We start from the raw sequence: 25,071 nt of genomic DNA on the forward strand, positions 1-25,071 counted from the left end.
ACCAGGGATGTTTACTCACCAATGAACAATCTAAGCCTTTACAGATAACATTACATTTGACTATTTCTGACATCAAAACTTAATGACTTCCTTGATTATCTTACCGTACCGCTGAACTACATCTACGCCCTCTTTCCCCTCTGGTGGAAATACTTTACAAGCTTGATATTCACCCATATGTGCTATACACATCAACAATGAGAGTCGTTGTAGTTTTCAGGATAGTTTTCCAGAGGGATCACAGTTTGCCTCTGGGTGGGTCCCAACCAGAAAACCACCTTTAAGCCCCAGTGATCACTTCTAGGGATTTCATCCACTCTAAAGGAATGGCACACCACCAAGTTCCACGCTTGTAGAAACATCTATACTATACGACACTTCTAGTTGCTATAAGCATACGTTTGGGTTGCTGGAGTGTCGCTAGGCCGACACATCCTAATTCTTCCAAAAGCTTTGTTAACTGGAGTCTTGTTGTTCCAGCTTTTTCAACAAATTGGAAAGGCTACATAGCCACCCTCTCAGAACATGCCTACATTTATGAGGTGTCCACTGGCTTCCAGTGGAGAAAATGATGAAATTGAAATCGCTTTGCATCATCCATTGTGGCACAGCCGACCTAGGTAAATGCAGATTGATCCCCGCTCCCAAATATGCTCCTCCGAGTAGTCATTGTTGAGTGAACTTGCAGCTGATCCATCAGTGAGTCTTCAGACAACAAACCTATGTTTGGCAGTGGGTACAGTCTGCTACATGACTTCAGTTCCAGCAGGAGAGCTGAACCCTCATCATTCTCCTGAAGACTGAACTGTTTACGCTGCAGTTTATCTGAAATGACTGGATGACTAAGGTAGTGACTAAAGAGTACCATATAGGTGTGCATGCCTCACCTCCATTAAGGCTGTGAAATACTGACAAACCTTTCTGCCAGTGTGCACCCAGCCGATCTTTGGTGATCTGAAGGCGAAGTGTAGCAGGCTACAAAGCCCTTAAATAAATAGTGTTTCCTTTACTTGAATTTGGTTCAGTCTACTTTCATGTCTGCCGTCAAGAAAATAATATGCTTTGTGTTTTGTAGACCTCGTGACCCTACTTTGGTACTCAGATGGGGAGTACTGCATGCTTTCTTGAAAGGGCTGGGCTTTAAAAGCTGTCCCTAAATAGAAGCTCAGTTCAAGGACTGATGTGGCAAGTGCTATTTTGTAGAATTTCCTTAATCAGTAACTATAGGTTTCGCCCAACTTGTCCTGCTTTCGTGGTAGGAATTGCTTCCTTTTGATAGTGAAATTATGGCTTTTTCTATTACTCAGACGCTCAACATTTTTGTCCACTTCGATGTCACTCACTTTCCTTATTGTATTTATATTGCCACCAGAACATCTTTCCGAACTTTCCACATGAAGCACACACGATTTCAGATTGACAAAACTACTGTTTCTTTTCTGCAGGGTACACATGTTTGTTACAGTATAGCAATGTACAAATTCAGTAATTACTAAGTGGAATTGTAGGATGCTTTAACAAAATGCACCTTTGTCCCTCTTCACGAAATTTACATAATGTTGACACAGAGTTCTGCAATTAATTCATTAGATGTGTTTTCAGGCTTATAGTGCTAAAGTGGCACCCAGCCTTAAAAGCATACCTTTTAGGATAAGCTTTAATTGCTCCCCTCGGTATTGATAATGCTATAAAAGAACTGTGCTGCAAATCCATAAGTTATTTACCTGTAACACTGAATTCACATCCTGGTATCCTGAATTAAACAATCCTATACCACCTACATAAGGGGATTGGGTAGTTCTAATGGTTAGGTGTTTTCAACGCATGATTCTTCAACATGGAATGTGCAAGTGATACTAAAGCCTTTTGATCTGTGATGCTCCCTGCTGCAGGTGCAGGGAGATAATGCCAGTGAACTGGACTTTGGAGCTGTGCAGCGAGGTGATGCTGAAATGGAGCAGAAGATGAATCGAGCAATCCGGGCATGTGTGGAACGCCAGAACATGAACCCTATCTGTAGTATCCATGACCAGGGGGCTGGAGGCAATGGTAAAGAACCTTATGGGGGCATTTGATGAGCAATGAAGGGTTTGGGGAGAGGGCTAGCCAAAGGCCTTAATTAAGGAAGGCACAGCTTGAAACCAGGGTGGGGTTCCTATATACTATTAAACAACGAAAGAGTGTATCACATAGGAAAAATTGAAAAAGCAAAAAATATGTGTGACAAATCACTCAAATTTGATATAAGAACCCTCACTCACCAACCTGGTTGGTGACATGCTTCATCATAGGGTTCCACCAGAGATGCCTACTGCATCCCTGGTGTGCTACGACGCTTAATTAAAGCGGAGCTGAATGTTGGTTGTATGCCTATCAAAAATTGTGTGATAAGTGCAAAGGTGAAATTTAAAAAGTGCAAAAGATTTTAACCAAAACAATTTTATTGGCGGAAAACCCAGCACTGAATAAAAACAGGTGAAATTGGATGTTCCTCACTGGTTTAAATTCTGAACGCATTACTTGAAGCTTTCTTCCAACAGATCCGGGACGGAGTAGGTGTCCGGCTGGCGGTTGATTCATGCTGAATTTTGATTTTTGAGTCCCGCCACCCAACAGTACCTAAGGGGCGGTGTGACTCTTGTCTACACACATTCATGGCTTTTGGGAAATGCTTGAAGGCCTCTACAAAACCGTGATTTACTTCGGTTTATTGCACCACAGGTTAGGGTAAGCCTTAGCGTGCTTATACCGCCGTGGTGTTTTTGGGTCCTGAAGAAAGCTTCAAGTAATACGTTCAGAAGCTGAAACATGTTGGCCGTTATTGAGTAGGATGTATCTGGTCAATTTAAACCAGTGAGGAACATCCAATTTCACCTGTTTTTATTCAGTGCTGGGTTTTCCGCCATTAAAATTGTTTTGGTTAAAACCTTTTGCACTTTTTAAACTTCACCTTTGCACTTATCACACAATTTTTGATAGGCATACAACCAACATTCAGCTCCGCTTTAATTAAGTGTCGTCGCACACCAGGGATGCAGTAGGAATATCTGGTGGAACCCTATGATTGAAGCATGTCACCAACCAGGTTGGTGAGTGAGGGTTCTTATATCAAATTTGAGTGATTTGTCACACATTTTTTGCTTTTTCAATTTTTCCTATGTGATACACTCTTTCGCTGTTTAATAGTTACAGTCTAGGGGGACTAAGAGTGGCTCTTTGCCCTCTCTCTCTTGTTGTTTTTCTACACCTGGGATTCCTATATAAATATTCAGCTACACTAAGCGGCATGGTAGGTGATTTGAGCAGCTGCGGCTCTTCTGCTATGGCAGAGGAGCGTCACCCTACCTGCCAGCAGCTGAAAACATGAAAAATAAAACGAAAATAAACTCTTGTTTATTATAGTTTTATTTTTCTGCCAGAGCAGAGGCTTGGGGGAGGGGTCAGGGCCGTGATAGGCTGGAGGCGGAGTGTTGGGCACTGCCTTAATTGTGAATGTGAGTTTGGCCATCCGTCTCATGCCGACCAAACCCACATGCACAGTGAAGCTCTCTCCAACCTCAGCTGCATTGCTGGGTTGGAGAGAGCAGGCACAGGCTCCCAGTCTGTGGGAGCGCAAATCATTGGCACTCAGGTCAATTGTAACACTGCTTTCAGCAGCATAAAAGTAGCGTCAGGCTTTGCCCCAATGCACTCTGGTAGCCTTGCCTGGAGAAGCAAGGAGCGCGATGCGCGAGCAGATAGTTGTTTTTACCCTTTCCCCACCTCATCCCCGTATCTCACCTCGCTGGTTGCTACTGGATTTGAGAGGCATACTGAGAAGTAACGTAAAGCTGACATGGGGTAGGAGGGCATGGCATGAACAAGGCAGTTGAAGTTGCTTTATAAGTGTAAGCAGACACGAATGCTACAGGCCAAGTTGGAACTTTGGACGTTCACTAGACTCTATTTTTGTTTTCCCTTCAGGAAATGTGTTAAAGGAATTGAGTGAACCTGCAGGAGCTGTGATCCATGCTGGCAAGTTCCAGGTTTGTTTGTGTTTCTTCATTTGTCTATGGATATGGTCACTATTATCTCAGTTTCCATTGTCAATAAGCACAGCACACATTTTGCTCTTTTGGCTCCCTGGTTGCTCTTCAGCTCTTGCATCCCCTGGGTGCTTCCCTAGTGAGACATCCTTGCTTGACCTCTCTGCACCCTCCTTATACACTGTCTTTGCTGTGCACTATTTAGTCTGCTCCAATATTCCTTGCACGCCATGTTTTCCTCAATACCTAGCCCTAGCACTGAGCCCCTATGCACACAACTTGACCCAGCACTGAGCCTCTGTGCCATGGCCAAGGTTCCTGGCCAGGCCCAATCTGGGTCTTTAGCTTTATTGTTGCTGGTCAGCTTCTGGCAGTTAAGCTCCAGGTGCCTCTTTCCTTCAAACCATTGCCACCTGGCCCATTCATTTGTCTTTTTGTGTTTCTCTCTATAATGCATATTCCTAGCACCATTCACACCCTTTCCAATGAGATCATTAGAGAGTTCTGTTGTATTTCAATGCTTTTTGTCAGTTTATTCTTTTCCTGTGAAACCTAGTGCCCTGTCTAAGAAAGTTCTGTTAAAATGCATTGAGGCGAATGTATTTGTTTTGGAAAAAGTTTAATGTTACCACCTAGACCTCTCTAAATTGGGTTTTCTTCCTTTGTCTTATACCTCACTCAAGGTGGCATGCTACAGATGTTAGGTGACATCATTTATCTTGGCAATAATGGAAATTTGGATGTATTTTGTCTCCAGTGAGTTCTGTAGGGATATCGGGAGGTGATCAAGCTGTTAATAAATGAAACATTGCATAGTCCGCTCAGCTTAACAGCAACACGTTATTTATTTTACAAATTCCTTAATCCCAACCCTGACACCGCTCCATTGCTTCCCAGCTAGGTTTGGACTAGACTAGACCAATAATTATGTTCCATTGCTCCACATCTGTTTATTTGTTGATTTGTCATACAAAGCATCTTGTATTAGACTTTTTTTCCCAAACAAATAATTTTATTTGGCCTGGAAGTATAGTAACAATAGCTTGTTAATGCTACCCATTGTAATTTCCAGAGTAAAATATATATGTACAATGCAATGTTGCACTGAGATCAGTGCCGAAAACAAGCTTACAATTGCACACTGTGAGAAAGTGGCTCTGTATATACTGTTCCCAAATAGGTACAGGGTGTACAGAGTCCACAGTCCCCAGAGGTTTGGCAGAGGCTAAAGTTAGATATAACCTTACTCTCTAAAGTGGTAGCTTGGTCGAGCAGTAAGGCAGTATCCGAGGACAGTGTAAAGCATTTGTTGTACACACTCAGTCAGCAAAATGATTTCACACACTCAATAACTGAACTCTAGGCCAATGGTTTATATAAAAAATATATGTCTGTTTTATTTTAGAACCAGCAATAGGAATTCAAATATACTTTCTCAGAATGAGATGCTTTATATAAATACTTTTGCAATAGGCAATTGGCTTTTGTAGAAAGTTACAAGTTGTTGCAATAGGCAACACAGTTTTAAACACAATAATGCGTTGAGTTCAATGGAAGTTTCAAGTTATTTGCAATAGATTACTTTCATGATTACTTTTGGGATTCCAGGACTGGATCCTAGATTCAGTCCTGGGACAGTACTTAGAAACAAATGATAAAAGTCGACTTAGTTACTACTAGGATTTTTAAGTAATATTTTGCTATTTTAAAAGTTGACAAGAAATTTCAAAGAAAATAGTCAATGGTTTCCTATGGAAGAAAATTTAAGTTGCAGGTATAATATGTTCTCGTTACTTTTGTAATCCAGTACTGGGTGCCTAGACTCATTACTGGGACCTTTATCTAAAACGGGTAAGTAAGTACGTTTTCAGAAATTATACGATTTTTAAAGAATATTTAAAGTTTGCAGAAATTGACACTTAGAAGAAATTTCACAGAAAAACAGTCAATGTTTTCCTATGGGAGAAAATTGGGTTACTGGTAAGTACAGTTGTAAGTATTTTTCAGAGTCAGTGCTAGGCACTGAGATCCAGCACTGGGAGCTCACCTAATAGCAGGTGAGTATTTTCGTTTTCGTTACTCGGCTGATTTTTGGTGAATGTTTTAAATTTTGAAAAGTTCACACTTAGAAGGAATTTCAGGAAAAAGCAGTCAATGTTACCCTATAGAGAAAATTGAGTTATCGGTTTCAAGGTAAGTACTCGACTGGCAGAGTTAAGGTTCTGGGCATAGACTCAGGGGTCTCCCAGTGTCAGGTAGGTACAGGTGTTTCACCCTCAGCGGCACAGGGGCAGCCGGGTGCAGAGAGAGTTAGGCCCAATGTTATCCTATGAGCGGTAGGGGGGCCTTGGTTGGTGGCTGCTGACTAGCAGGCCACGCGGCTGTGGGAGCTGGGCTCATGGTCACTTGCTCAGGGCAAATGGGGAAGTAGATCGGTGTAGAGGTTACACTGCCAGGGCCACTCGGGCGGCTGGGTGCAGGGTGCTTTTGAGCCTTCGGGCGCTCAATTGATTTCAATGGGAAAGCTCCGGTTTAGAAAAAGACTGCAAGCTCGGGGACGAAGATTCTTCAGGTGCCACCACCACTTCGAGAGGTAAGTTGGGTAGTTGGAGGATAGGTAGGTAGCCCGGGATTGGGCACAGGGGGCCGCGTGGCGCCGGGGGCAGGGGTGCCTTTTGGTGTCAGGAAATCTTACCCTCTGTTGATCGCGGTTTGGGGGCACCTGGTTCTGAGGCTGCAGGCGTCTTCAGGAGCGTCGAGGGAAGTCCTTGGGTGCCGGACTCGGGGTCACAGTCGCCGTGGGGTCGTCCTTGTGGTGTTTGTTCACTCCGGCACAGGCCAGGCTTTGCGGGTGCAGAGTGTGAAGGGTTTGCGGTTCCGGGCTGATGCCAGGGATTAGAAGTATATTTTGAGTAGAGCCTCTACTCATGTGAGTCCCAGGGGCTTAGAGCCAAAAGGTAGCCAGGTCCTCCGGGGTTTGTGAGGTTGCTGGCCACAAGAGATGCCGGGTTGGAGCAGGAGCAGGTTTGAGGGTCGACAGGCCGGTAGGGCTGGGGCCAAAGCAGTTGGTGTCTTCCTCTTCTTAGCAGCTGCAGGGCAGGTCTTCTATCTTCTTGCTGTTCTTTGTATTTCGGATTCTGGAATCTGGGGAAGGAAGGTTCAGGGTGCCCCTAAATACTAGATTTAGGGGCTTTACAGGTAGGTGAAGGGCAGGGACCAATGGATCCCTGTCCTGGGGTGGGTACACTCCCTATCCTGCCTCTCTCCTGTGGGAGGGTGGCAGTAGCCTAGTCCTCATTGGGCAGGGCTTCCCATCTTCAAGATGGCGAGAGCCCGGAGATGTGCTTCACCTCGCCTCCCCACCTGAGGGGTGGGGTTGGCAGGCTGGCACATCCCCTGTCCTTATCTGGGGTTTCCGGCCAAGCTTCCCACCAGAGTGGGGGGTTGCAGTGGCCTGGGGAAGCTCACAGAGGCGGCATGCCTTTGAAGCTTTCCCCTGCCCATTCTGGGGGAGGAGATCTAGCACCTCGCCCAGGATGTGCATTGCTGCAGGCCCAGGAGAGCAGGGGCTCTCCTACCCAGGGGTCCAGCAACATGTCTGCTGTGTGGCAGCCTAGGCCGCCTCTCAGACCAGACATGGATTGTAGGTTAGGTTTCAGGGGGCATCTCTAAGATGCCCTCTGTAGTGCTTTGTACATTACATCTCACACTGGCATCAGTGCGGGTTTAATGTGCTGAGAAGTTTGATACCAAACTTCTCAGTCTTCAATGTTGCCATTATGGTGCTGTGGAGTTCATGTTTGACGAGCTTTCAGCACCATGTACTCTTAAATGGCAGCACTGCACTTACAGTGACCAGGAATGGACCTGGGTACTGTAGGGGCACAGGGCTCCTGCTCCAGTGCCCACACAACTGGCATAGGGCACCCAGCTAGAGGCGTGGCTGATGTATGCCAGGGCAGTGTAGGTGGTGGGCATGGCACACAGGGATGTGTGCCATGTTGACTCTTTGTTTTGTCCTGCACCCAGACACTCAGCCTGCAAGGGCAGTGTGTGTGTGTGTTAGGGTACAGGACCTCTAAGGGTGGTACAATGAGTGCTGCAGCCCTTAGAGGCCTTCCCTGGTCACAAGGCCCTGGGTACCTAGGGTACCATTTACCAGGGGCTGACATGTGGCCAGGGTTTGCCAATTTGGGTTTTAGGTTTTTAGGGAAGGAACATAGGCCCTGGGCACCTGATTGGCAGGAGTCCAGGGCACACTCAGTCAAAGTACATTCAGCAATTCAGCAAAAAGTGGGGGCATACCATGCAGAAAGATAGCACTTTCTCACACACATTTATTTATATTCTTTCTATAACACAGACCTAGTCACATGAGCAGTGGAGAGCTTTACTGAAAACCACACAACCTCAGCCGATTCGAATTTGAGCATTCCTCTTACCAAAAACGAATGGCATGCCAGTGAACCCTCGAGCAGATATGGAGAGTAAAAAGGAAAGAGGGGGGAGTGAAGGAGATAGGAATTAAATGGGAAGGTAGCATTGGAGCACTCAGGGAAGCAAAATGCACCACAGTATCAGACCAATAGTAACTACAGATACAGTTCCCCAAGTCTGTGTTCCACAATATGTGGTTATCAACACGAGGCTGAGAGAAATTCAAAACATAAAACAGAAGAACACTCATTGACAACATGCTAAAATCCAGGGCTCTAACCCTGCCTGCTCCCCTTTAAACACACCAAGAGAGACTCTGGGTACAATCGGGCCGCATCAGGCTTGGTAAATAGAAACTGTTTGTTCCATTCATCCCTCTTGGCATAACTAGGCTTCAGACCGAAGCAGTCACTCCCATGGCCAGGAATTTTTCTGATTGTCTTAGAGCTCGTTTCTCTTGTGTTGGGTGCCAGGACTAATGTAAAGGAGAATCAGTAAATGCCTGCTCTAAATTGGCAGCTCTTCTATTATGGAGTCCAAGGGAAAAGCAGGTTGGAATCGCCAAGGGTCACAGCAGTGAACAATACTTATATTTAGTTGAGTTGACTCCTTCCTGACTTCTAATGACTGTTTTCTTCACCATGCCTATATCGGAGTGATCGGACAAAGACAGCCGAGGAGCAAAAAAAGTCACAATATCAATTGAGATTTCACCATCGGAGAGGGAGGTGGAGAACTGTTACATCTGCAGATTTGCAGCCCTCTTCATGTTATCCAAGAGTTGAAGTCGGCAGTCCTGTTGAAACATTGTTCCAGGCGCACCACAAGTGAAGACCTGCAAACCTTGCGCCTCCAGTCTGTACCGTTCTCCCAAGTCTTCATATAGCCCAATTTAACGTCCACTGCGGCATCTGAAGTGTACAATTCCATCACCCTGCCCTTTTTTTTTTCCATTTTAGTTTCTCTCACAGAGCCTCCTTTCCTCATTTTCGTCTGCAAGATCTTTTTCCGTCGCTGAATTTTTTTCAGCTTCCTCAGTAGCCACTCTGTTTGCATGCCAAAGGAGCAAAGCATTCAGGTCTGTCTCTTTTAGAATCCTTTTCCAACATCAGCAGTGCTTCACGTTTCTAGAGTGCCTTCACTGTGTGAGCAGTACTATTCATGGACAACGGTGAGTCCTGCTCCCACTAGAAAACACCCAACCATATTTTCCACTCAAACCTTCTGGCCTCCACAGTCCGTATCCTCTGAAAACCTCAGATCGGTATTACTCTGTTTATGCCATCCTTCATCTGGCGTACCAGGAGATACAGACACATGAGTCATGACATCCAGCAGACGTCAGCCTCCCAGAAAACCTGTCGCTGTCTTGCCAACAGGTTGCCGACAATTCCAGCGTGTGCTAGCACCATATAGCCAAACTCCAGCATTGAAGGGTGAAGAGCCTCCGTCCTTTACACACACTGAGCGAAGTTACAAACCAGCAGTGCAAACTGTCTTCCAAGTGGTTGCTCTCAAAGTGAATATACACCTGTATGCTTGAGATGTCAGAGAATCGCCCCTGCAGATAAAGACTGGGATCAACGTCCCGATAAACAAAAAGTGGCTATTGGGTCACGGCTTTTAGTAACTTTTGCTCCGTTTGAGATGGAAACCAAATTTTAATTTTACTTAAATCTGCTGATTAGCAGATGATGGAATAGGTGGCAAGTGAGGTAAAACCATAATTATGCAGGAAACAATCCAGTCGGATTTCTACATTCTTCCACTGGTCCTGCCCAGAGGTATAAATAAATGCTACACTGAAGATGAGCTTTGACTAATCTGCTCAATCTTTCTCTTGGGGTGGAGAATCCAAGGAGTTTTATTGCTTTTTTGTTTGAGGCTTAACATTAGATAAACCAATAATCTAAATCTGGCACTGATTAATCCTTGAGTACCACAATAGGTTTCTCAACAGATTAAAGTCTCTATTGCTGACTTTTCAGTACACAAGAAAAATAAAATGTGTCCCACAGAAACTCCATGCATCCAAATACCCACCACCCAAACAAGGACTGAACTCCAGAGAAGTTATTGGTGCTCCTTCAAAGATCTAGTGATGAAGTCAATGGTGACCACAGCATCTTGCAACTGTTGTCCATTGTGGACAGAGTTCAAAGTCACTGGAATCGCACAATCTATTTAGGACCCAACTGTTTGGGCTTTTTTCAATGACATCGATGTAGTTGTATGACAGTATCCGTTAAGTTGTCTCTGGAGTTTGAACACATTAAGGGCATACATCTGTGGTCTGCTGGTTTCATTCATCAGTAAATGTATTTGTTACAATTAAAACATAGTTCATACAAGTACAATACAGACTAAAAGTTACAAAACCTAAAACGTTGATAAGAAATTACAGCATGAAAATGGCATTAAGGAGTCCATATTAGCAAGACTTCAAGCCTGCCATTATCAAGAAGCGCTAAAATTTTTACTCCGGACCGCCAGGTAGACAATTGGATAGTTTGATTTATGTAGCCAAATTCTACGTTCCTAACTCCTTGCATCTTCCCAGAAGTGTATAAAGCATAAAATAACTTAAAAATGCATTTTACATGATACGGCTATCACATTTAAAAACCCATACCTTATAAAACATTAATTTGAAAAAACTTATAACGATTCCCCCTTAAAGTTTTATTCTAATTGGCTTCATAAAGTGCATATGCTATCCAGATCAAATAGCTTCTTGTGGAGTCTGTGGCTTTTCCGCTATAAACAAATTCTTCCTCCTCATACAAGCCCATAAGAAAATGTATACAAAAAAAAGATAAATGGGTCAGTAAGTTTCTTAAGGAAGTACAAAGCTGGGCGACATTGAGTAAAATGATAACGTCGCAAAAGGGGTAAAATATATCTTGATCTTTTTTCCTTGTAAAAGCCACAGAAGAAAATTAAGTGGAGGTAAACATTTTTGAGGTATTATTGCATGGGCAGGTTGTCAGTTCATTAAAAGTATACCTCTTCGCGGAGAAGCCCAGCATCAAGGGAATTAAGTTAATTCGGAGCCTCAGTAGGATAAATCTATGTTGGGGATATCTTAATGTTTCTAGGTATGAGTACTCTCCTTCCATTAAAAGCAGGGTCATTTGAAATAACATTATGAAGGATTTCGCGTAGCTTCCTTTATTTCATATTCGGCCTTGGATAGAAATAATGCCTTTAATCGCGATTTCTGAAATTTAGTACTTGCACTAGGGTTCGTAAATAAATCAGCTAATGCTAATGAAGTCAGAGTGGGCCTTATGTACTGCAGCCATGTGATTTTATATGCATTATCCAGGGACAGGCACGTTTTAATTATAATTTGCATTAAATTAACTAAGTTCCTTCTCCAAATAGAGTGTCAAAGCAGGAGAGGGGCAAGCCTTATATTATCCGTCACATATGGTAAACCTAATTCTAGATGCCTGACCTAATTTGAACAGGTACCAGGGAGGGACATGACCCTCTTAAGGAAACCATCCTCTAACTTTTGAAGAGGTTTTATTTGGCCATTCCCCAGAGCCCTGCCCTATACGTCGTCCCGTAAATGATATTTGTGCTATAAACCTTTTTTAGAGGCAGGACTGGTTTTGATCTCAATTTTTCAATACACCGAGAAATAGCTGCCATACTTCTTTCCATTACTAGGGCCCTATTTTCCACAATATTTGACCAGGATTGTTTTTTGTCAAATGATACCCCTAAATAGGGAAAGGTGTCCACCACATCCAGTTTTCAGGTCCCTATAAAAAAAAAGACGGAATTCTTGTGAAGGGTACTACCCCTGTTATTATAACAAAGTATTTTGACTCATTTACCTTTAAATCCAGGGTTTACATAAAACTCACATAAGCCCCTATAAGGCATCGTAGAGCCACCCCAGTTCTATCTATTAGAAACGCATCATCAGTGTAGGAAAGTGGGTACTGTTGCAATAACCCCCCTCCCCCACCCACACACACTTTTTGTCAGATTACTGATGCACTTTCACTTGATATGCCCTGGTTCCCTGTCAATCAGGTTCCCTTGGGCTGTGTTCTTTCCCCAAAACTAACCCAATTGGCATCTCTGGCCACAGGTCAGCCCCTGGTAAATGGTACCACAGGTACCCAGGGCACTGTCACCAGGGAAGACCTCTAATGGCTGCAGAACTTATTGTGCCACCCTTAGAGGCCCTGTTCCTTTACACCTGCACACTGCCAATGCAGGCTGCGTGTTTTGGCGCAGAACAAAGTGAAGAGTCGGCATGGCACACCTCCCTGTGTGCCATGCCTACAACCCACTGCCCTGGCATAGATCAGTCACCCCTCTAGCTGGGTGCCCTATGCCAGTGGTGAGGGTACAGGTGCATGAGCCCTGTACCCCTACAGTGTCCAAGTCCATTCTTATACATTGTAAGTGCAGTACTGCCATTAAGAGTATATGGTGCTGGGAGCTTGTCATTATAAATTCCACAGCACCGTAATGGCTACACTGAAAACTAAGAAGTTTGGCATCCAACATCTCAGCACATTAAACCCACACTGATGCCAGTGTGGGATTTAAAGAAATATGCACTCAGAGGGCATCTTAGAGATGCCCCCTGAAAAACGACCAGCCTGTTGTGGGTTCCCTGACTCGTACACACCAGCCTGCCACCACAAGACATGTTTCGGAACCCCTAGGGTGGGACCCTTTACTCCTTGAGCCCAGAAACAAAGCCTTTCTTGGGCGTAGGTGTTCACACCTCCCCAAGCCAGGAAGAGACATCTGTGGCAGGGGAGCTTCAAATGCCTGGCAGCCTTTGTAATGCAACCCCCAGTCTTTCTTGCTATCAGGCCCCTTTCCTGTCTCCCCTCCTTTTCGGCGGGAAGACTGGTGGGAAAAACTAGCCAGCCCAGAAGGTGTGCCCACCTCTGCCAACCCCACCGGTGGGGGAGGCGAGGTGAAGCCCACTCTTCAGTGGCCGCCATCTTGCAGATGGCAGGCACTCTTCAATCAGGACTAGGAATTGTGCTCACTTCCCCACGTGGGATGAGCACACCAAGGGTGTAGTCACCCTAAGGTCAGTAGCCCATTGGCTACTGACCTCGAGACCCCTTAAAAGCCCACTAAATACAGCTTTTAGGGGGCAGCCCTGAATCAAAAGAGCAGATTCCCGCAAACTAAGAAGAAAAAGGACTAACAAAGACGCCCAGCAGAGGAGACTGCAGAGAACAACTGACTTGTCCCCAGCCCTACCGGCTCGTCTGCAGATTTAAGAGATCTTGCACCAATAATATTGTTTTGTCCTGCAACCAGCGACCTCCAAAACCCCTGGGAGGACTGACTGCCTGCCTTCAACAAAGACCAGATCTCCTGTGAACAGCAGCTCTGTTCAGAAGAAACACCAAAGAAAGACTCCGAGCCTGCTAAGGACAAAGAAACCAGAAGCTTGGAACCACCACTGCTCCCGTCGCCTACGGCCCGTGTTCGAGTGGCTCACCAGTCCCAGTGAGGAGTCGGAAAATCTATAAAAGTCTTCAAAACTGTAACCAAATAACAAAAAAGCTTTTACTTACCGGTATACCGGAAATGTCCCAGTGCAGTATCCAGGTATACTGCACTGGAGAGGTGTGGCTCACTGGTTAGAGGCGGCAGATCCGCAAGCAGAGAATCGGCCAGGGACCAGGGTTCAATTCCCGACGCGGCAGGGTCGTGGACCAGGGTCAAAACGGACTCGATAATTCTCGCCTCGGTACCTACTCTAACCAGGAACACACTCGGCAACTCTGGGCATTAGCTTGCCTCATCTCCACAACGGCCCCCCACATTCGCCGGGGATGCCTGGTTTCACCTTGGAGATACCCAGGAGGGACCATCTCACAGGGATAGCCAGGACGGGTTCCCCAGCGGTCTACAGCGCCACGACGCCTCAGGGCAGCAGTGCGCTTTACAAGACACATACATTTACATACATTTACTGTGTAAGAAAAGTAATCTGTAAAGTAATCTACTTGACATGCTACTAAAAAGCCAATACAACGTATATGTACAATCTTTCAAAGCATTGCATTACTAGTAGTTCTACTGTAATCAAATCAAAAGTATATATACAACAGCAATACAAACTGTTAACAAACTGTATTATTACTGCAAAGCACTTATCACTTACCTGTGCCAGGCTTGCTTGGTTCTAGGAAATAAAATAACTAAAAGAATATTTTTTTACAAACAATATTGGTCCGAGTTCAGACTTTGAGTGTGTGACAATAATTTGCTAATTGAGTGTGTACAACAAATGCTTAACACCACCCCTGATAAAGCCTTACTGCTCACCCACACTACCACAAATAGAGAGTGAGGTGCTATCTAACTTTACCTCTCCCTACCTTTGGGGTTCCACAGGACTGTGTGCACACTATACCTCACTTTGGTATAGTATATACAGAGCCAGCTTCCAAAGAGCCACCATCTTGTGCATCATTTACTGGCATCCAAATCGACCATCTTATTCGGCACATAATATGAGAACCAGATGTCCTCTATTCCCACAGCCCGACATACACTCACCCTTTATACGTATCCCACACACGATGAAGGTAAGGAACACCAGTTATGGAGACTAAACAGACGTTTAACAAGCGAGGGTCATTAGCTGATGGGCGAAAAGGCCCATTCCCTGAACTCTAGATTAACTGCCACCTCTGTCAGTCAGCATATAGCATGAGTTTCAGCGCAGTAGCATGCTCACTCAGCAAGTGGGGCATGCTTTGAGTGTAGTTGTCCTTTGTATTTTGTGGGGTGGTAACTACGTCCAGGATTAGGTTTGGGGTAGAAAATAGGAGGTAGGACAGTATCACAATCTTCCTTATTATTCACTTATCGCACTCTGCACATAGCAAAATTGATCTATAGTCTGTACAGTTAAACGTACAATGCATTTTGTGTTCCAAGCATAACAAATAAAGCAGATTGTTTTGCCTCTGTATATGTGATGGAGCATAAAGTTGAGAGTTTATTTCATGACAAGCCCTTATAATGTCCAATTGTGTATTCACAGTACTATGTCTCCCACTTGTCCCAGCCTTCTTGAATGAATTTGCTCATTTATTTTCTCAACATAACTGTTAGTTGTTGCATAGTTTGAGCACTTTTCTTGTGAATACTTCAGTGACTTTTTATGAATGTATACTTCTTATGTCTTTAAATGATTTTCATTTCTTCCCTTCAGGCTATTCCTGTTTGTTTACTTGCATTTTTTGCCTGGTGCAATAATTGCACCATCCTACACAACTCTAAACTTTTCCTGTGTATTGTTATCCCTTTTATTATGCACATCTTTTTATTGATTTTCAGCATGTATCGAATTCAGAATGATTGTTATCCCTTTAGTGATGGGGTTTCTAAGTGTACAGCAGTAGTTCAGTTCCATTTTTCATATGTTTCTTGTCCTGGCCTCTTGACTGTGTTTATGTGCCTTATTTGTATTTGCATGCTGTAAGTAGTTACCTGGATCAAATTGTGCGGTCTTATCTCCCATGCAGCTAGGTGATCCCACGTTGAGTGTGCTTGAGATCTGGGGTGCAGAGTACCAGGAGTCCAACGCTCTTCTCATGCGCCCTCAGGATGCAGACTTTCTGAAGAAAGTATGTCAGCGTGAGAAGTGTCCTGTCGATTTTGTGGGAGAAATTACTGGTGATGGCAGAGTAAGTGACATTCATAATTGCCATCCTCCCTAATCTTTTTCCAGTGATGCGAAGCGATGCAAGACTAGGCAATTTCTTGGAGAACCTCTAATGGGTATCCGAAGATATGCAGGATTCACTGGGGAGACATACGTTCTATGAGACCACCCCCTACTGACCACTCTTGCTTTCTTTGTTTCAGATTGTGTTGTTGGACAGGCATGTCCAGAATACTGTACTTGATGCAGAAGATCGACAATCCAAGCCTGTGGACCTGCAACTAGAGTGGGTTTTGGGCAAGATGCCCCAAAAGGTAGGAACTTTATCATTATGCAAGGTGAAATGCTTCTGTTTGGTTTGTAAAACTTCATAGTTTGCTGTAGTGGCCCAGTGTTTTATCTTGGAAGGACTGTATCTTTCCTGCTTATGTAGTATTCTACTGTAGGGTCTCTCAGAGAACTTTCTTCGGGAGGAGGCTGTTATTAGGTGGTTTGTCGTGCATACTCCTCCACTTCAATTGCTTCTCCAATGTTGGAAGAGGATCTTTTTCATGTTCTATAGCTGTAAGCTGTCATATCTAGCACTGTGTATGGTCACTTGTGATTAATGAGCAGTTGCTGTGCTTCTAGGCACATGATTTGTTTTAAGGAGTTTGTTGACAAATGTTAGGGAGTGAAAAGGTGACCTTCCAAAGTACAAACACTGAACACAATTAATGTGTTGCCTTGGTGACAAGTCCAGTACTGCTGTCTTGGAACTAATGAGATTTGTAAAGCCAGCAGTAGAGACCTTCCAGGACTCACTGGAAACCGGGAAAGTGACAGAAGTGCAGAAACCAGCATGCTGAGAGTTAAAGAGAAAACATGGAAATAACGACCTCCAGAGCTTGTCATCAATAGCTTGTGAATGGTCTCCAAAAGAAGGCCACTTAGCGAAAAGCAGTACCTGTGAGAACAGTACTGGTCCCAGTATTATTTAATGTATTGATTAATGGCCTAAAGTACATACTTTTGTTGTAAAGGTACACGTTATTTTAACTGCACCTTAAGGTAGACATCTACAAATATCACGGATACTAGAAAGTATGGCCTCCTATGAATTTCAGTGAAATGTAGGGAAGTCATTCATGGTGGGCGTAGGATAGTAAAATGTAGCATGAGAGTGGCTTCTCCACAAATCAGTCAAAAATCCCTGCAGGCCGGTTGTACGATGGAAACCCACATGCCTTTACTACGCAGTCCGTACCCAGACAGCGACGTTACCACGTGTTACATTACCACGCAAGTCATTTTAGCGACCTGTTTTGGGGGAGCTGGACTGTGGAATAGTATACATTAGTGTTCCAACTCCAGTCTACGCAACAGTACAGAAGGTGTTGGACTTAAAAATCCTGTACCAATCCAACAACGTGTCCCCTATAGCAAGTCATTGTAACTACTTGCGTGGTAGAGTAACGCAAGGTAACGTCGCAGTTGGAGTAGTGACTGGGTTGTAAAGGCAGGTCGTTGTTGTGACTGCGAGGTAAAGGATGTTTCCTCTGCAGACCCTAATTCATAAAGGGCCCAGGCATGCATTCTGTAAATATGACTTTTATAGAATTTAGGTAGTAGGTCAGAGAGGTTTAGATTTTCATGCACAGGTTTTTTCAACAGACCGTTTAGTGTTAGGCAACCTTCAAGCTCTTGTGTCTTAACATTCCTGAAAAGCATGATTCTAAAGAATGGTTCTAACCGCAAATTCCTTGCGAATATCCCCAGGTGCCAGAAAGGATCTGGATAATTTTAGAGCAGTTCTCCTGTGCGCCACTTAGTAGTAGTGTTCAGCTCATCCTTGTGTATGCTCAATTCACTTCAGTTTAGTACTTGTGGATCCATAATATGCAAAGCACAGCCTTTTCATTGGTTGATAGAGCGGTAACCAGTTTCTAAATTAGTCTACTCTTTCTGGTGGATTCACGTCCACCGGGGAGCTTCTGGTAAGCTGTGGAAAGCCAGGTCTTTGTGGCTTTTCAGTACTGAAGAATGCCATTTCTGTGCAACCCGCTGGATGTATGATGGAACCCTCAAGCATTTTCCAATTCTACCTTTACTCGGTAGTCACTACCCCAACTGTGATGTACCATGCAAGTCGTTCCAATGACTTACCTTAGAGGGGCATTGGACTTTAGAGTTAGAATATTAATTTATATTATTCCAGTCAGTGCATCAGTTGGGAAGACGTTGGTCTTAAAATCCAACACCAGTCCAACAACACGCCCCCTAAAGCAAGTTGTTCTAACGACTTGCCTAGTAAAGAAATGCATGGTAACGTCGCAGTCAGGGTAGTGACTGCGGAATAAAGGCGGGTCGTGGTTCTACCTATGGGGTAAAGAATGCTTCCCCAACCCAATAAGGTTAAATATGGTCTACAGACTAGACCACTTAAGAGGGAGGAGTTGATTTAACATGAAATTTCCATCAGAGTCTATAAAAGCCCTCTGCTGCCAACAATGGAACCATTTCACTCCTATCCAGCCTTGCAAAAATCATTGAATCGTACATTAATACACTGTTATCCTCTCCTAAGGAGGCTACACTATATCTGAATTCATATCAATGCAGTTTCCCCCAGAGCTTCAGTACAGTCAATACTTAAATTTCCTATTTGCCTAGACTTGGACAACACTGCCATCCAAATGCAGATTTTCTAAAGCCCTGGTGGGATTAAAATCATCTCTTCTCACCTTCATCAAACATTTCTGAATTATTGCTGCAGGGAAGTGCCCCTTTTTATCATGGTCATCCCCATTTATTGCCACTGTTTTTGACTGATGTCCATTAAAACAGACTCTCTCTCTGTGGTCCTGAGACCCTCAAGAGCCGAGCCCCCCTTTAGGTTCTGCCGGACTGGTCCCCCAGTCACCCCCTTGCAGCCTTTCTTTGTAGGTACTCTTCACCATTGACCTTAACGTGTAGCATTTGAGGCTACTACCGTGAAAAGTACCTGTACACCCTAGGGCAGGTAAATCTGAATATTGGTGCTTTCTTGGACCTTGACCCCTACTTACCTTCCAGAAGAACAGTCCTGTAGTTTGTGTTAGACTTGGCACCCACGCAAACAGCCCCTAAAGTGTAACTCTGGCCTGCCATTGCAGAGCCTGTGTGCAGCCTGGGGATGTCATAGGCCAGAATGGGCAATTTGATTATAACATCCTACAATCCTAACTGACCCAGGGAACATGGTAGGAATTCGAGTTTAGTATGCCTGAAAAATGATAAAATACATCTTTTAGTGAAGATAGTTTTAACATTCTGTGTTTGAAAATACCACTTTTAGAAAGTAGGTATTTTCTTACCCAACCATCCATCCTGCCTCTGCTAGCTTGTGTATTGTCTGTCTGGTTTGTGAGAGACAGGGGCTGGGGGAGACTCCAGGAGACAGGGTGAGTAAGCACAGGGCTGAATAGACCTATTTGCACATAGAAGGGTGGGAGGAGTAGCACCTGGGTCTGAATAGGGCTGTGCCTGCCTTCCACAATGCTGGCCCCACCTCCTGTGGTGCGTCTGAGGACCCTGGCCCACACTGACAAAAGAAGAAGGTGCACACTGGCAGAATGCACCCAGAACTGGTTTGAACTAGGTACAGGCCCCTCTGCCTTCAGAGGACAAAGGATTTGCTAGTATAAATATTGGGGCCCAAACCCCAAGACTTTAGAACTCTTTTGGATCAAGAAGACTGCCAAGAAGAAGAGCTGGAGAAGCTGTGAGGAGGAACTGCCACTTTGCTGTGTGCTTTGCTGTGTTGGCCTGCAGTGGCTGCTTCTGTCTTGAGCAGTGAAAGGACTGGACTGAACTTTCTGCAATCTACTTTTGTGAGTTTCTCCAAGGGCTTGAGGTAGAGCTTGCCCCCTGTTCAAGAAGTCTCGGGAACAGCAAAGACTTGAAGCTCGACGCTGTCTACGACGCCGCTGCCGACTCTGTGTCCGGAAGGCACCACCGAGGGCACCGTCACGACCCCGCACCGCGACCCTGGTCTCACCGACGACACCTGCTGGTGCCGCCACCGAGTCGCTGCTTGCACCACGACCCATGGGCACCGCACTCCGCACCCCCTCGCTTCATGACGATGCCTTGGTATCCCCGATGACGCTGCTCCACGCCGTAATCGACGCCGCTGCTTGCACCTTGGTTCGAGGGCACCACTCGTAAAGTTACACGACGCACCATCCTCATCCCGCACCGCATCCTTGGCCTATAGACGCCAGTGCCATCGACTCCAGTTCGTCAGCCAACGACCACGCTTAAGCAACGACGACGACGCTGCTTGCACCGTGACCTGCCAGCACCGTGATGAGCACCGTCTTCACCTCACGCCGCGACCCTGGTCTCACGACGACGCCATCTGACGCCACCACGAGCCGCTGCTCGCACCGCGACCTGAGGGCACCACATGCCGTACCGCTGCACTTCGCACCGCAGCACCCGACGCCAGCACTCCTGACTGCAACAAAGAGGAGTACGATCTGCAACGCGTGTGACTTCGAGGGCCCCGACGACTCCTGCACCGACCTCCGGAACCGACGCCTCCGGACGCCGTGTGTTCGGAAGCCGAACGAAAGGTCATCGACGCCCTGCATTCCTGAAAGGTACTGTTTGCGGGTCTTCCTGACACCGTAACTGGCCCGCGACGCCGCGGTCAGCCAGAACTGTTTGGATTTGTTTAGTCACGATGCCGTGATAGCCCCGGACGGAGCTATTGACATCAAGGAACTGTTTTACAAGGTTAGTTTGATAACTGAAAATCTTTAAGTACTGTATTGTGGATTTTTGGTCTTGTCTTAAGTATTTAAAAATATTGGATATGTTTCTAAACTGGTGTTATGTCCGTTTGTAGTGCTTACACTGTATTACTGTTGGTTATGTGCAAATGCTTTACACACTGCCTCTAAAATAAGCCTGACTGCCCGTGCCAAGCTACCAAGGGGGTGAGCAGGGGTTATTGTAGGAGTGTAACTCCCTTATTCAGACTAGGAAGAAGGGTCCCTATTTGGACAAAGGTGCAAGCCCTTGCCAACTAGAGACCCCAATTTCTAACAGTTTGCAAGTGACCCCATACAGTGTATGTTTCACCCATAGGATAACATTACCACATTTGAGGCCCATGTCTCAAACCTGAGAGCTGTAATTTTTCTGTTTCTGAAAATCACTAAAATGAAAGCTACTTACCTGATCCTGAAGATCTTAGTGTCTCAAATGATAGAAAAATCTCTTATTTTTGCAAATTGGTGTTTGATTTCCGTATTGAGTGTATGTCTCATTTATTGACTGTGTGTCTCATGTATTGACTGTGCAACAAATGCCTAACACTCCCCTCTGATAAGCCTAAGGCCGCTCAACCTCACTACCACGAATAGAGCACCTTAGCATTGTTAAAGCAAGCCCCTGTACACTATTAAGGGTTACCTGGACTCTCTATATAGTGTACCTCATTTTAGCACATATAGATAGCCAGTTTCCTACAATTGCGAATGTTGAAAAAGAGTAAAGTGGGCTCCTGTTACACCTCTGAAGGAAAGTATCTACTGCCTTTGTCCCTGGATCTGGTTCGGAACAGGAACTCTAGCCTTCAACTTGTTGGCAAACAGATCTATTTCGAAAGTACATCATTTCGACTTCAACCTCCTGTATATCCTCCTGTTCACTATCCAATTGCTTGAAGCCCTCAATTTCCTTGAAATACAATCAGTGACAAAATTGTTATACCCTGGGATATGCTGCGCTTGAAACTCCCTTGCCAATTCTGCCATAACTTTTGATCAAAGACACCTTAATCTCTTCACATACCTTGCTGCAGACACATTGTCAATCCTCAACAAAATACAACACTTTACTCTCATTATTTGCCAAATTCTGACTGCAAAGAACCCTGCAGCAATTGTAGGTAATTTGTGTATTTCCTACAATCATCTTCCCCCTTTTGTTTCTGGTCCACATCTGACATCTGTAGGAAAGTGCCCCTTTTTGACATGGTCACCCCCACTTCTTGCCTGTTATTTGATGCAGTTTTGACTGAAGTGAACTAGGTTCCTGATAATCAGGTCCCCCTTGCCAGTGCTCTTTCCTGAAAACAAAGTAACTGATCAATTGTTCCCCCACTAGAAAGACCTTTAGCACCCCTGTAAATCCCTAGTAAATGGTATCCCTGGTGCCTAGGGTATAGGTACTAAAGAGGGACCCTAAGGGCTGCATGTTTTGTGCCAACCTAAGGGACTCATGCAGGCTGCCATTGGCCACTGCATGAAATTATGCCAGCAAATGTGAAAACACGACTTGGCACACACCCTTTGTGCCATGCCGACAGACACTGCATTCAAAATATATGTCACCCCTACAGCAGGCCTTATAGCTCTGACAGGGTGCTTTATATTAAATGTGAGGAAATATCTGCATGAGCAGATATGCCCCTGTGCTAACTGGTTCAATTACTAGATGGTAAAAGTGAACAGGGAAGTTGTCTTAAGTATATGTACTGGCCACTGGTCATTACGGGTTCCTCAACTATGTGATGGCTTTACTAAGACCTATGGGGTTTGGTTTAAAACAACTTGTCTCAATAAATTCGTACTGTTGATTTATTAAGAGATGCACCCAGCGGACACCTTAGAGGCGCCAACCTGAAAACCTACCAGCCTCTTAGTGTGCTGGCTGACTGGTATCGTCCAGCCTGCCGCCACAGACATGTTTCCGACCCACTGCAGGTGAGAGCCCACTCTCTGGGGCCATAAACAATGCCAGGTCCGGAGGAGGGGGTTCACACCGCCTCGAGCAGCATGGCTTGTGATTTAGCATATCAAGGCCAGGAGCTTTAAAGCACCCTACTGCCTTTGATACTCAACTCCGGCTTCCCCGATACCTGGGAGATGCCACCCCCTGCCCTGGGTGCATTTGGCACCAGGATAGGTGTGAAATTAGCTATGCAAGTAGGCGTGTTGCACTACTAGGCTAGTCACACCCATAAGGTGGGCTACCTGATGTGCTCAACTGGTCCTGCAGCAGTGCATTTCTACAAAAGCCTCGGAGAGCCGCCAGCAGTTTGCCAAGCCATCAGCATCACCCTTAAAGTGGAGGAGAAATATGCCTGCAGGCACTGGCTGCAATGTCCGGTTCACTGACTGCTGACCACTGGGTCTACTGATGCAGCAGCCGCCCAGGAGGAGGTCACCATCCTCCCAGAGGTCAGATCTATCTCCCCACCAAGTTTGGAGATGCCAGGACCTCAGGAGCTGCCCTGCACCAATACCTGGGAAACCGGACCCCTTGCAGCAACCAAAGCTTGTTTGAAGTCCAGTCCAGACTCCAACACTGCAAAGCCCGGCCAGCCGTTGAGGCAGATGAGCATTGCAGTGACCAGCTCGGAGAGTAGCCCAGGTGTCCTGTTTCGTCCCTCTTTGCAGGTCTGACCGAGAGCTGTGAGCACCTATGATTCACTGGAACAGTCGACCAAAACCCTCTGCACCCGAGTTCCCTCGCCTGCATCCACGAACACCGACTGTGCTCTCTAGACTCTCAAGACCCTCACGAACTGAGCCCACTGTTGGGAGCTCCCGGACTTGTCCCCAAGTGCCCCTCTGCAGCCTATTTCTAGGTGTGTGTATGTCGTCCCCCCCCCTTGCTTGACAACGGTGTGGCATGCAAAGCTACCAACCCATCCAGCACCTCTGCAACCGGACACTCCACGGCAGGTAATCACGAACTGCTGGTTGATCGTGTGGCCTTAACATCCTAGCATCTTAAGTCTAAAAGGGGAGCCCCAAAATACGATTGCAAATATTTATATGCAGTATATGTTTCTTTCTCCATAGGTAAACATTACCACGTAAAAGCGCATTTGGGTGACGTTGCACGACTGTAAAAATTAATAACTTGAAAAGTATTTACCTGATCACTAAGTTCTTGGTGTTCTAAATCATATTATTATACCTCTTATTTTCTCTGTGAGTGTGTGGCTCATTTATTGACTGTGTGTTCAACAAATGCGTAACACTACCCTACCAAAACTGCTTGCCCACACTACCACGAAAGAGAACATTTGGGATTGTTAATTTAGGTTCTGTAAGCCAATAAGGGTCGTCTGAACTTTTTACTTGGTGTACCTGCAACATCCCAATCTGTAGGCTGGTATCCGACTCAATGATTATATACATTTACGATCCAACAGGGAAAGCAGGAAGAACAGCACAACCCGATGCCTTTCCTTCAAAGTGAATTTGTTTTTATATTCCCACTTCCAAGTGCATAGCTATAGTGCAGGATGGGAAAAAAGCCTATGCATTTCAACCGGAGCCTTCAACTTTGCCATAGAGTGGTCCCATCTAGAGTGTTATTTTAAGGGCACTGCCCTAAATTCCCCCTCCACCAGTTAAAGGAGCAGCAATTGATTATACATACATATTAATTTTAACATGCAGCTTGACATCAACATATAACTTGTTTTCACTTTAAAAAAAATATTCTTATTTCATATTTATATTCTTTAGTGATATTTGCTATCTTAAATTATTTTTCTTTTTGTACTACACAAAAATGGAGATCATTATATCCAGATTTTACCTGCCATTCCTGTAAAGTACACAATCCAATGCAGCATGGTAGTTTGCATTGTCTGCCTCAATCTCATTTTAGAATCCTCTGGCATTTTTTTGTGTGTGATTTATTTGGAAAAATTACTGTACAGTACAGAAACGTTTTTTGTGTGTGTGTTTTTTTAACTACATTAACCTCGATCCTGCCCCCCTTCCCCCTTCAGATCGATCCACATCTATGTTGATTAACTTGTATCTCAACTATACCAGACTCAACAATCCACTTTTATTCAACTAATTTTTCACAGTTTTAGAGGCCTATTTTCACCTAATTCTATTAATGTTCATGGTTGAAACATGATATTTATATACT

The 25,071-nt window shown here is 45.0% G+C and overlaps 1 protein-coding gene across 1 annotated transcript in view; it reads left to right on the top strand.

Annotated features, from left to right (window-relative positions):
- The window catches only part of PFAS (phosphoribosylformylglycinamidine synthase), a 257,939-nt gene that overhangs the window by 149,038 nt on the left and 83,830 nt on the right, over window positions 1-25,071 (top strand). Inside the window, exons 13-16 of the mRNA XM_085618581.1 lie at window positions 1,893-2,049; window positions 3,964-4,025; window positions 15,998-16,159; window positions 16,341-16,451. Coding sequence (XP_085474707.1) covers window positions 1,893-2,049; window positions 3,964-4,025; window positions 15,998-16,159; window positions 16,341-16,451 — 492 coding nt within the window. The remainder of the gene's footprint in view (window positions 1-1,892; window positions 2,050-3,963; window positions 4,026-15,997; window positions 16,160-16,340; window positions 16,452-25,071) is intronic.

The sequence above is a fragment of the Triturus cristatus genome, chromosome 7 (genome assembly GCF_964204655.1).
Source record: "Triturus cristatus chromosome 7, aTriCri1.1, whole genome shotgun sequence".
In the NCBI taxonomy this organism is placed as follows: Eukaryota; Metazoa; Chordata; class Amphibia; order Caudata; family Salamandridae; genus Triturus; species Triturus cristatus.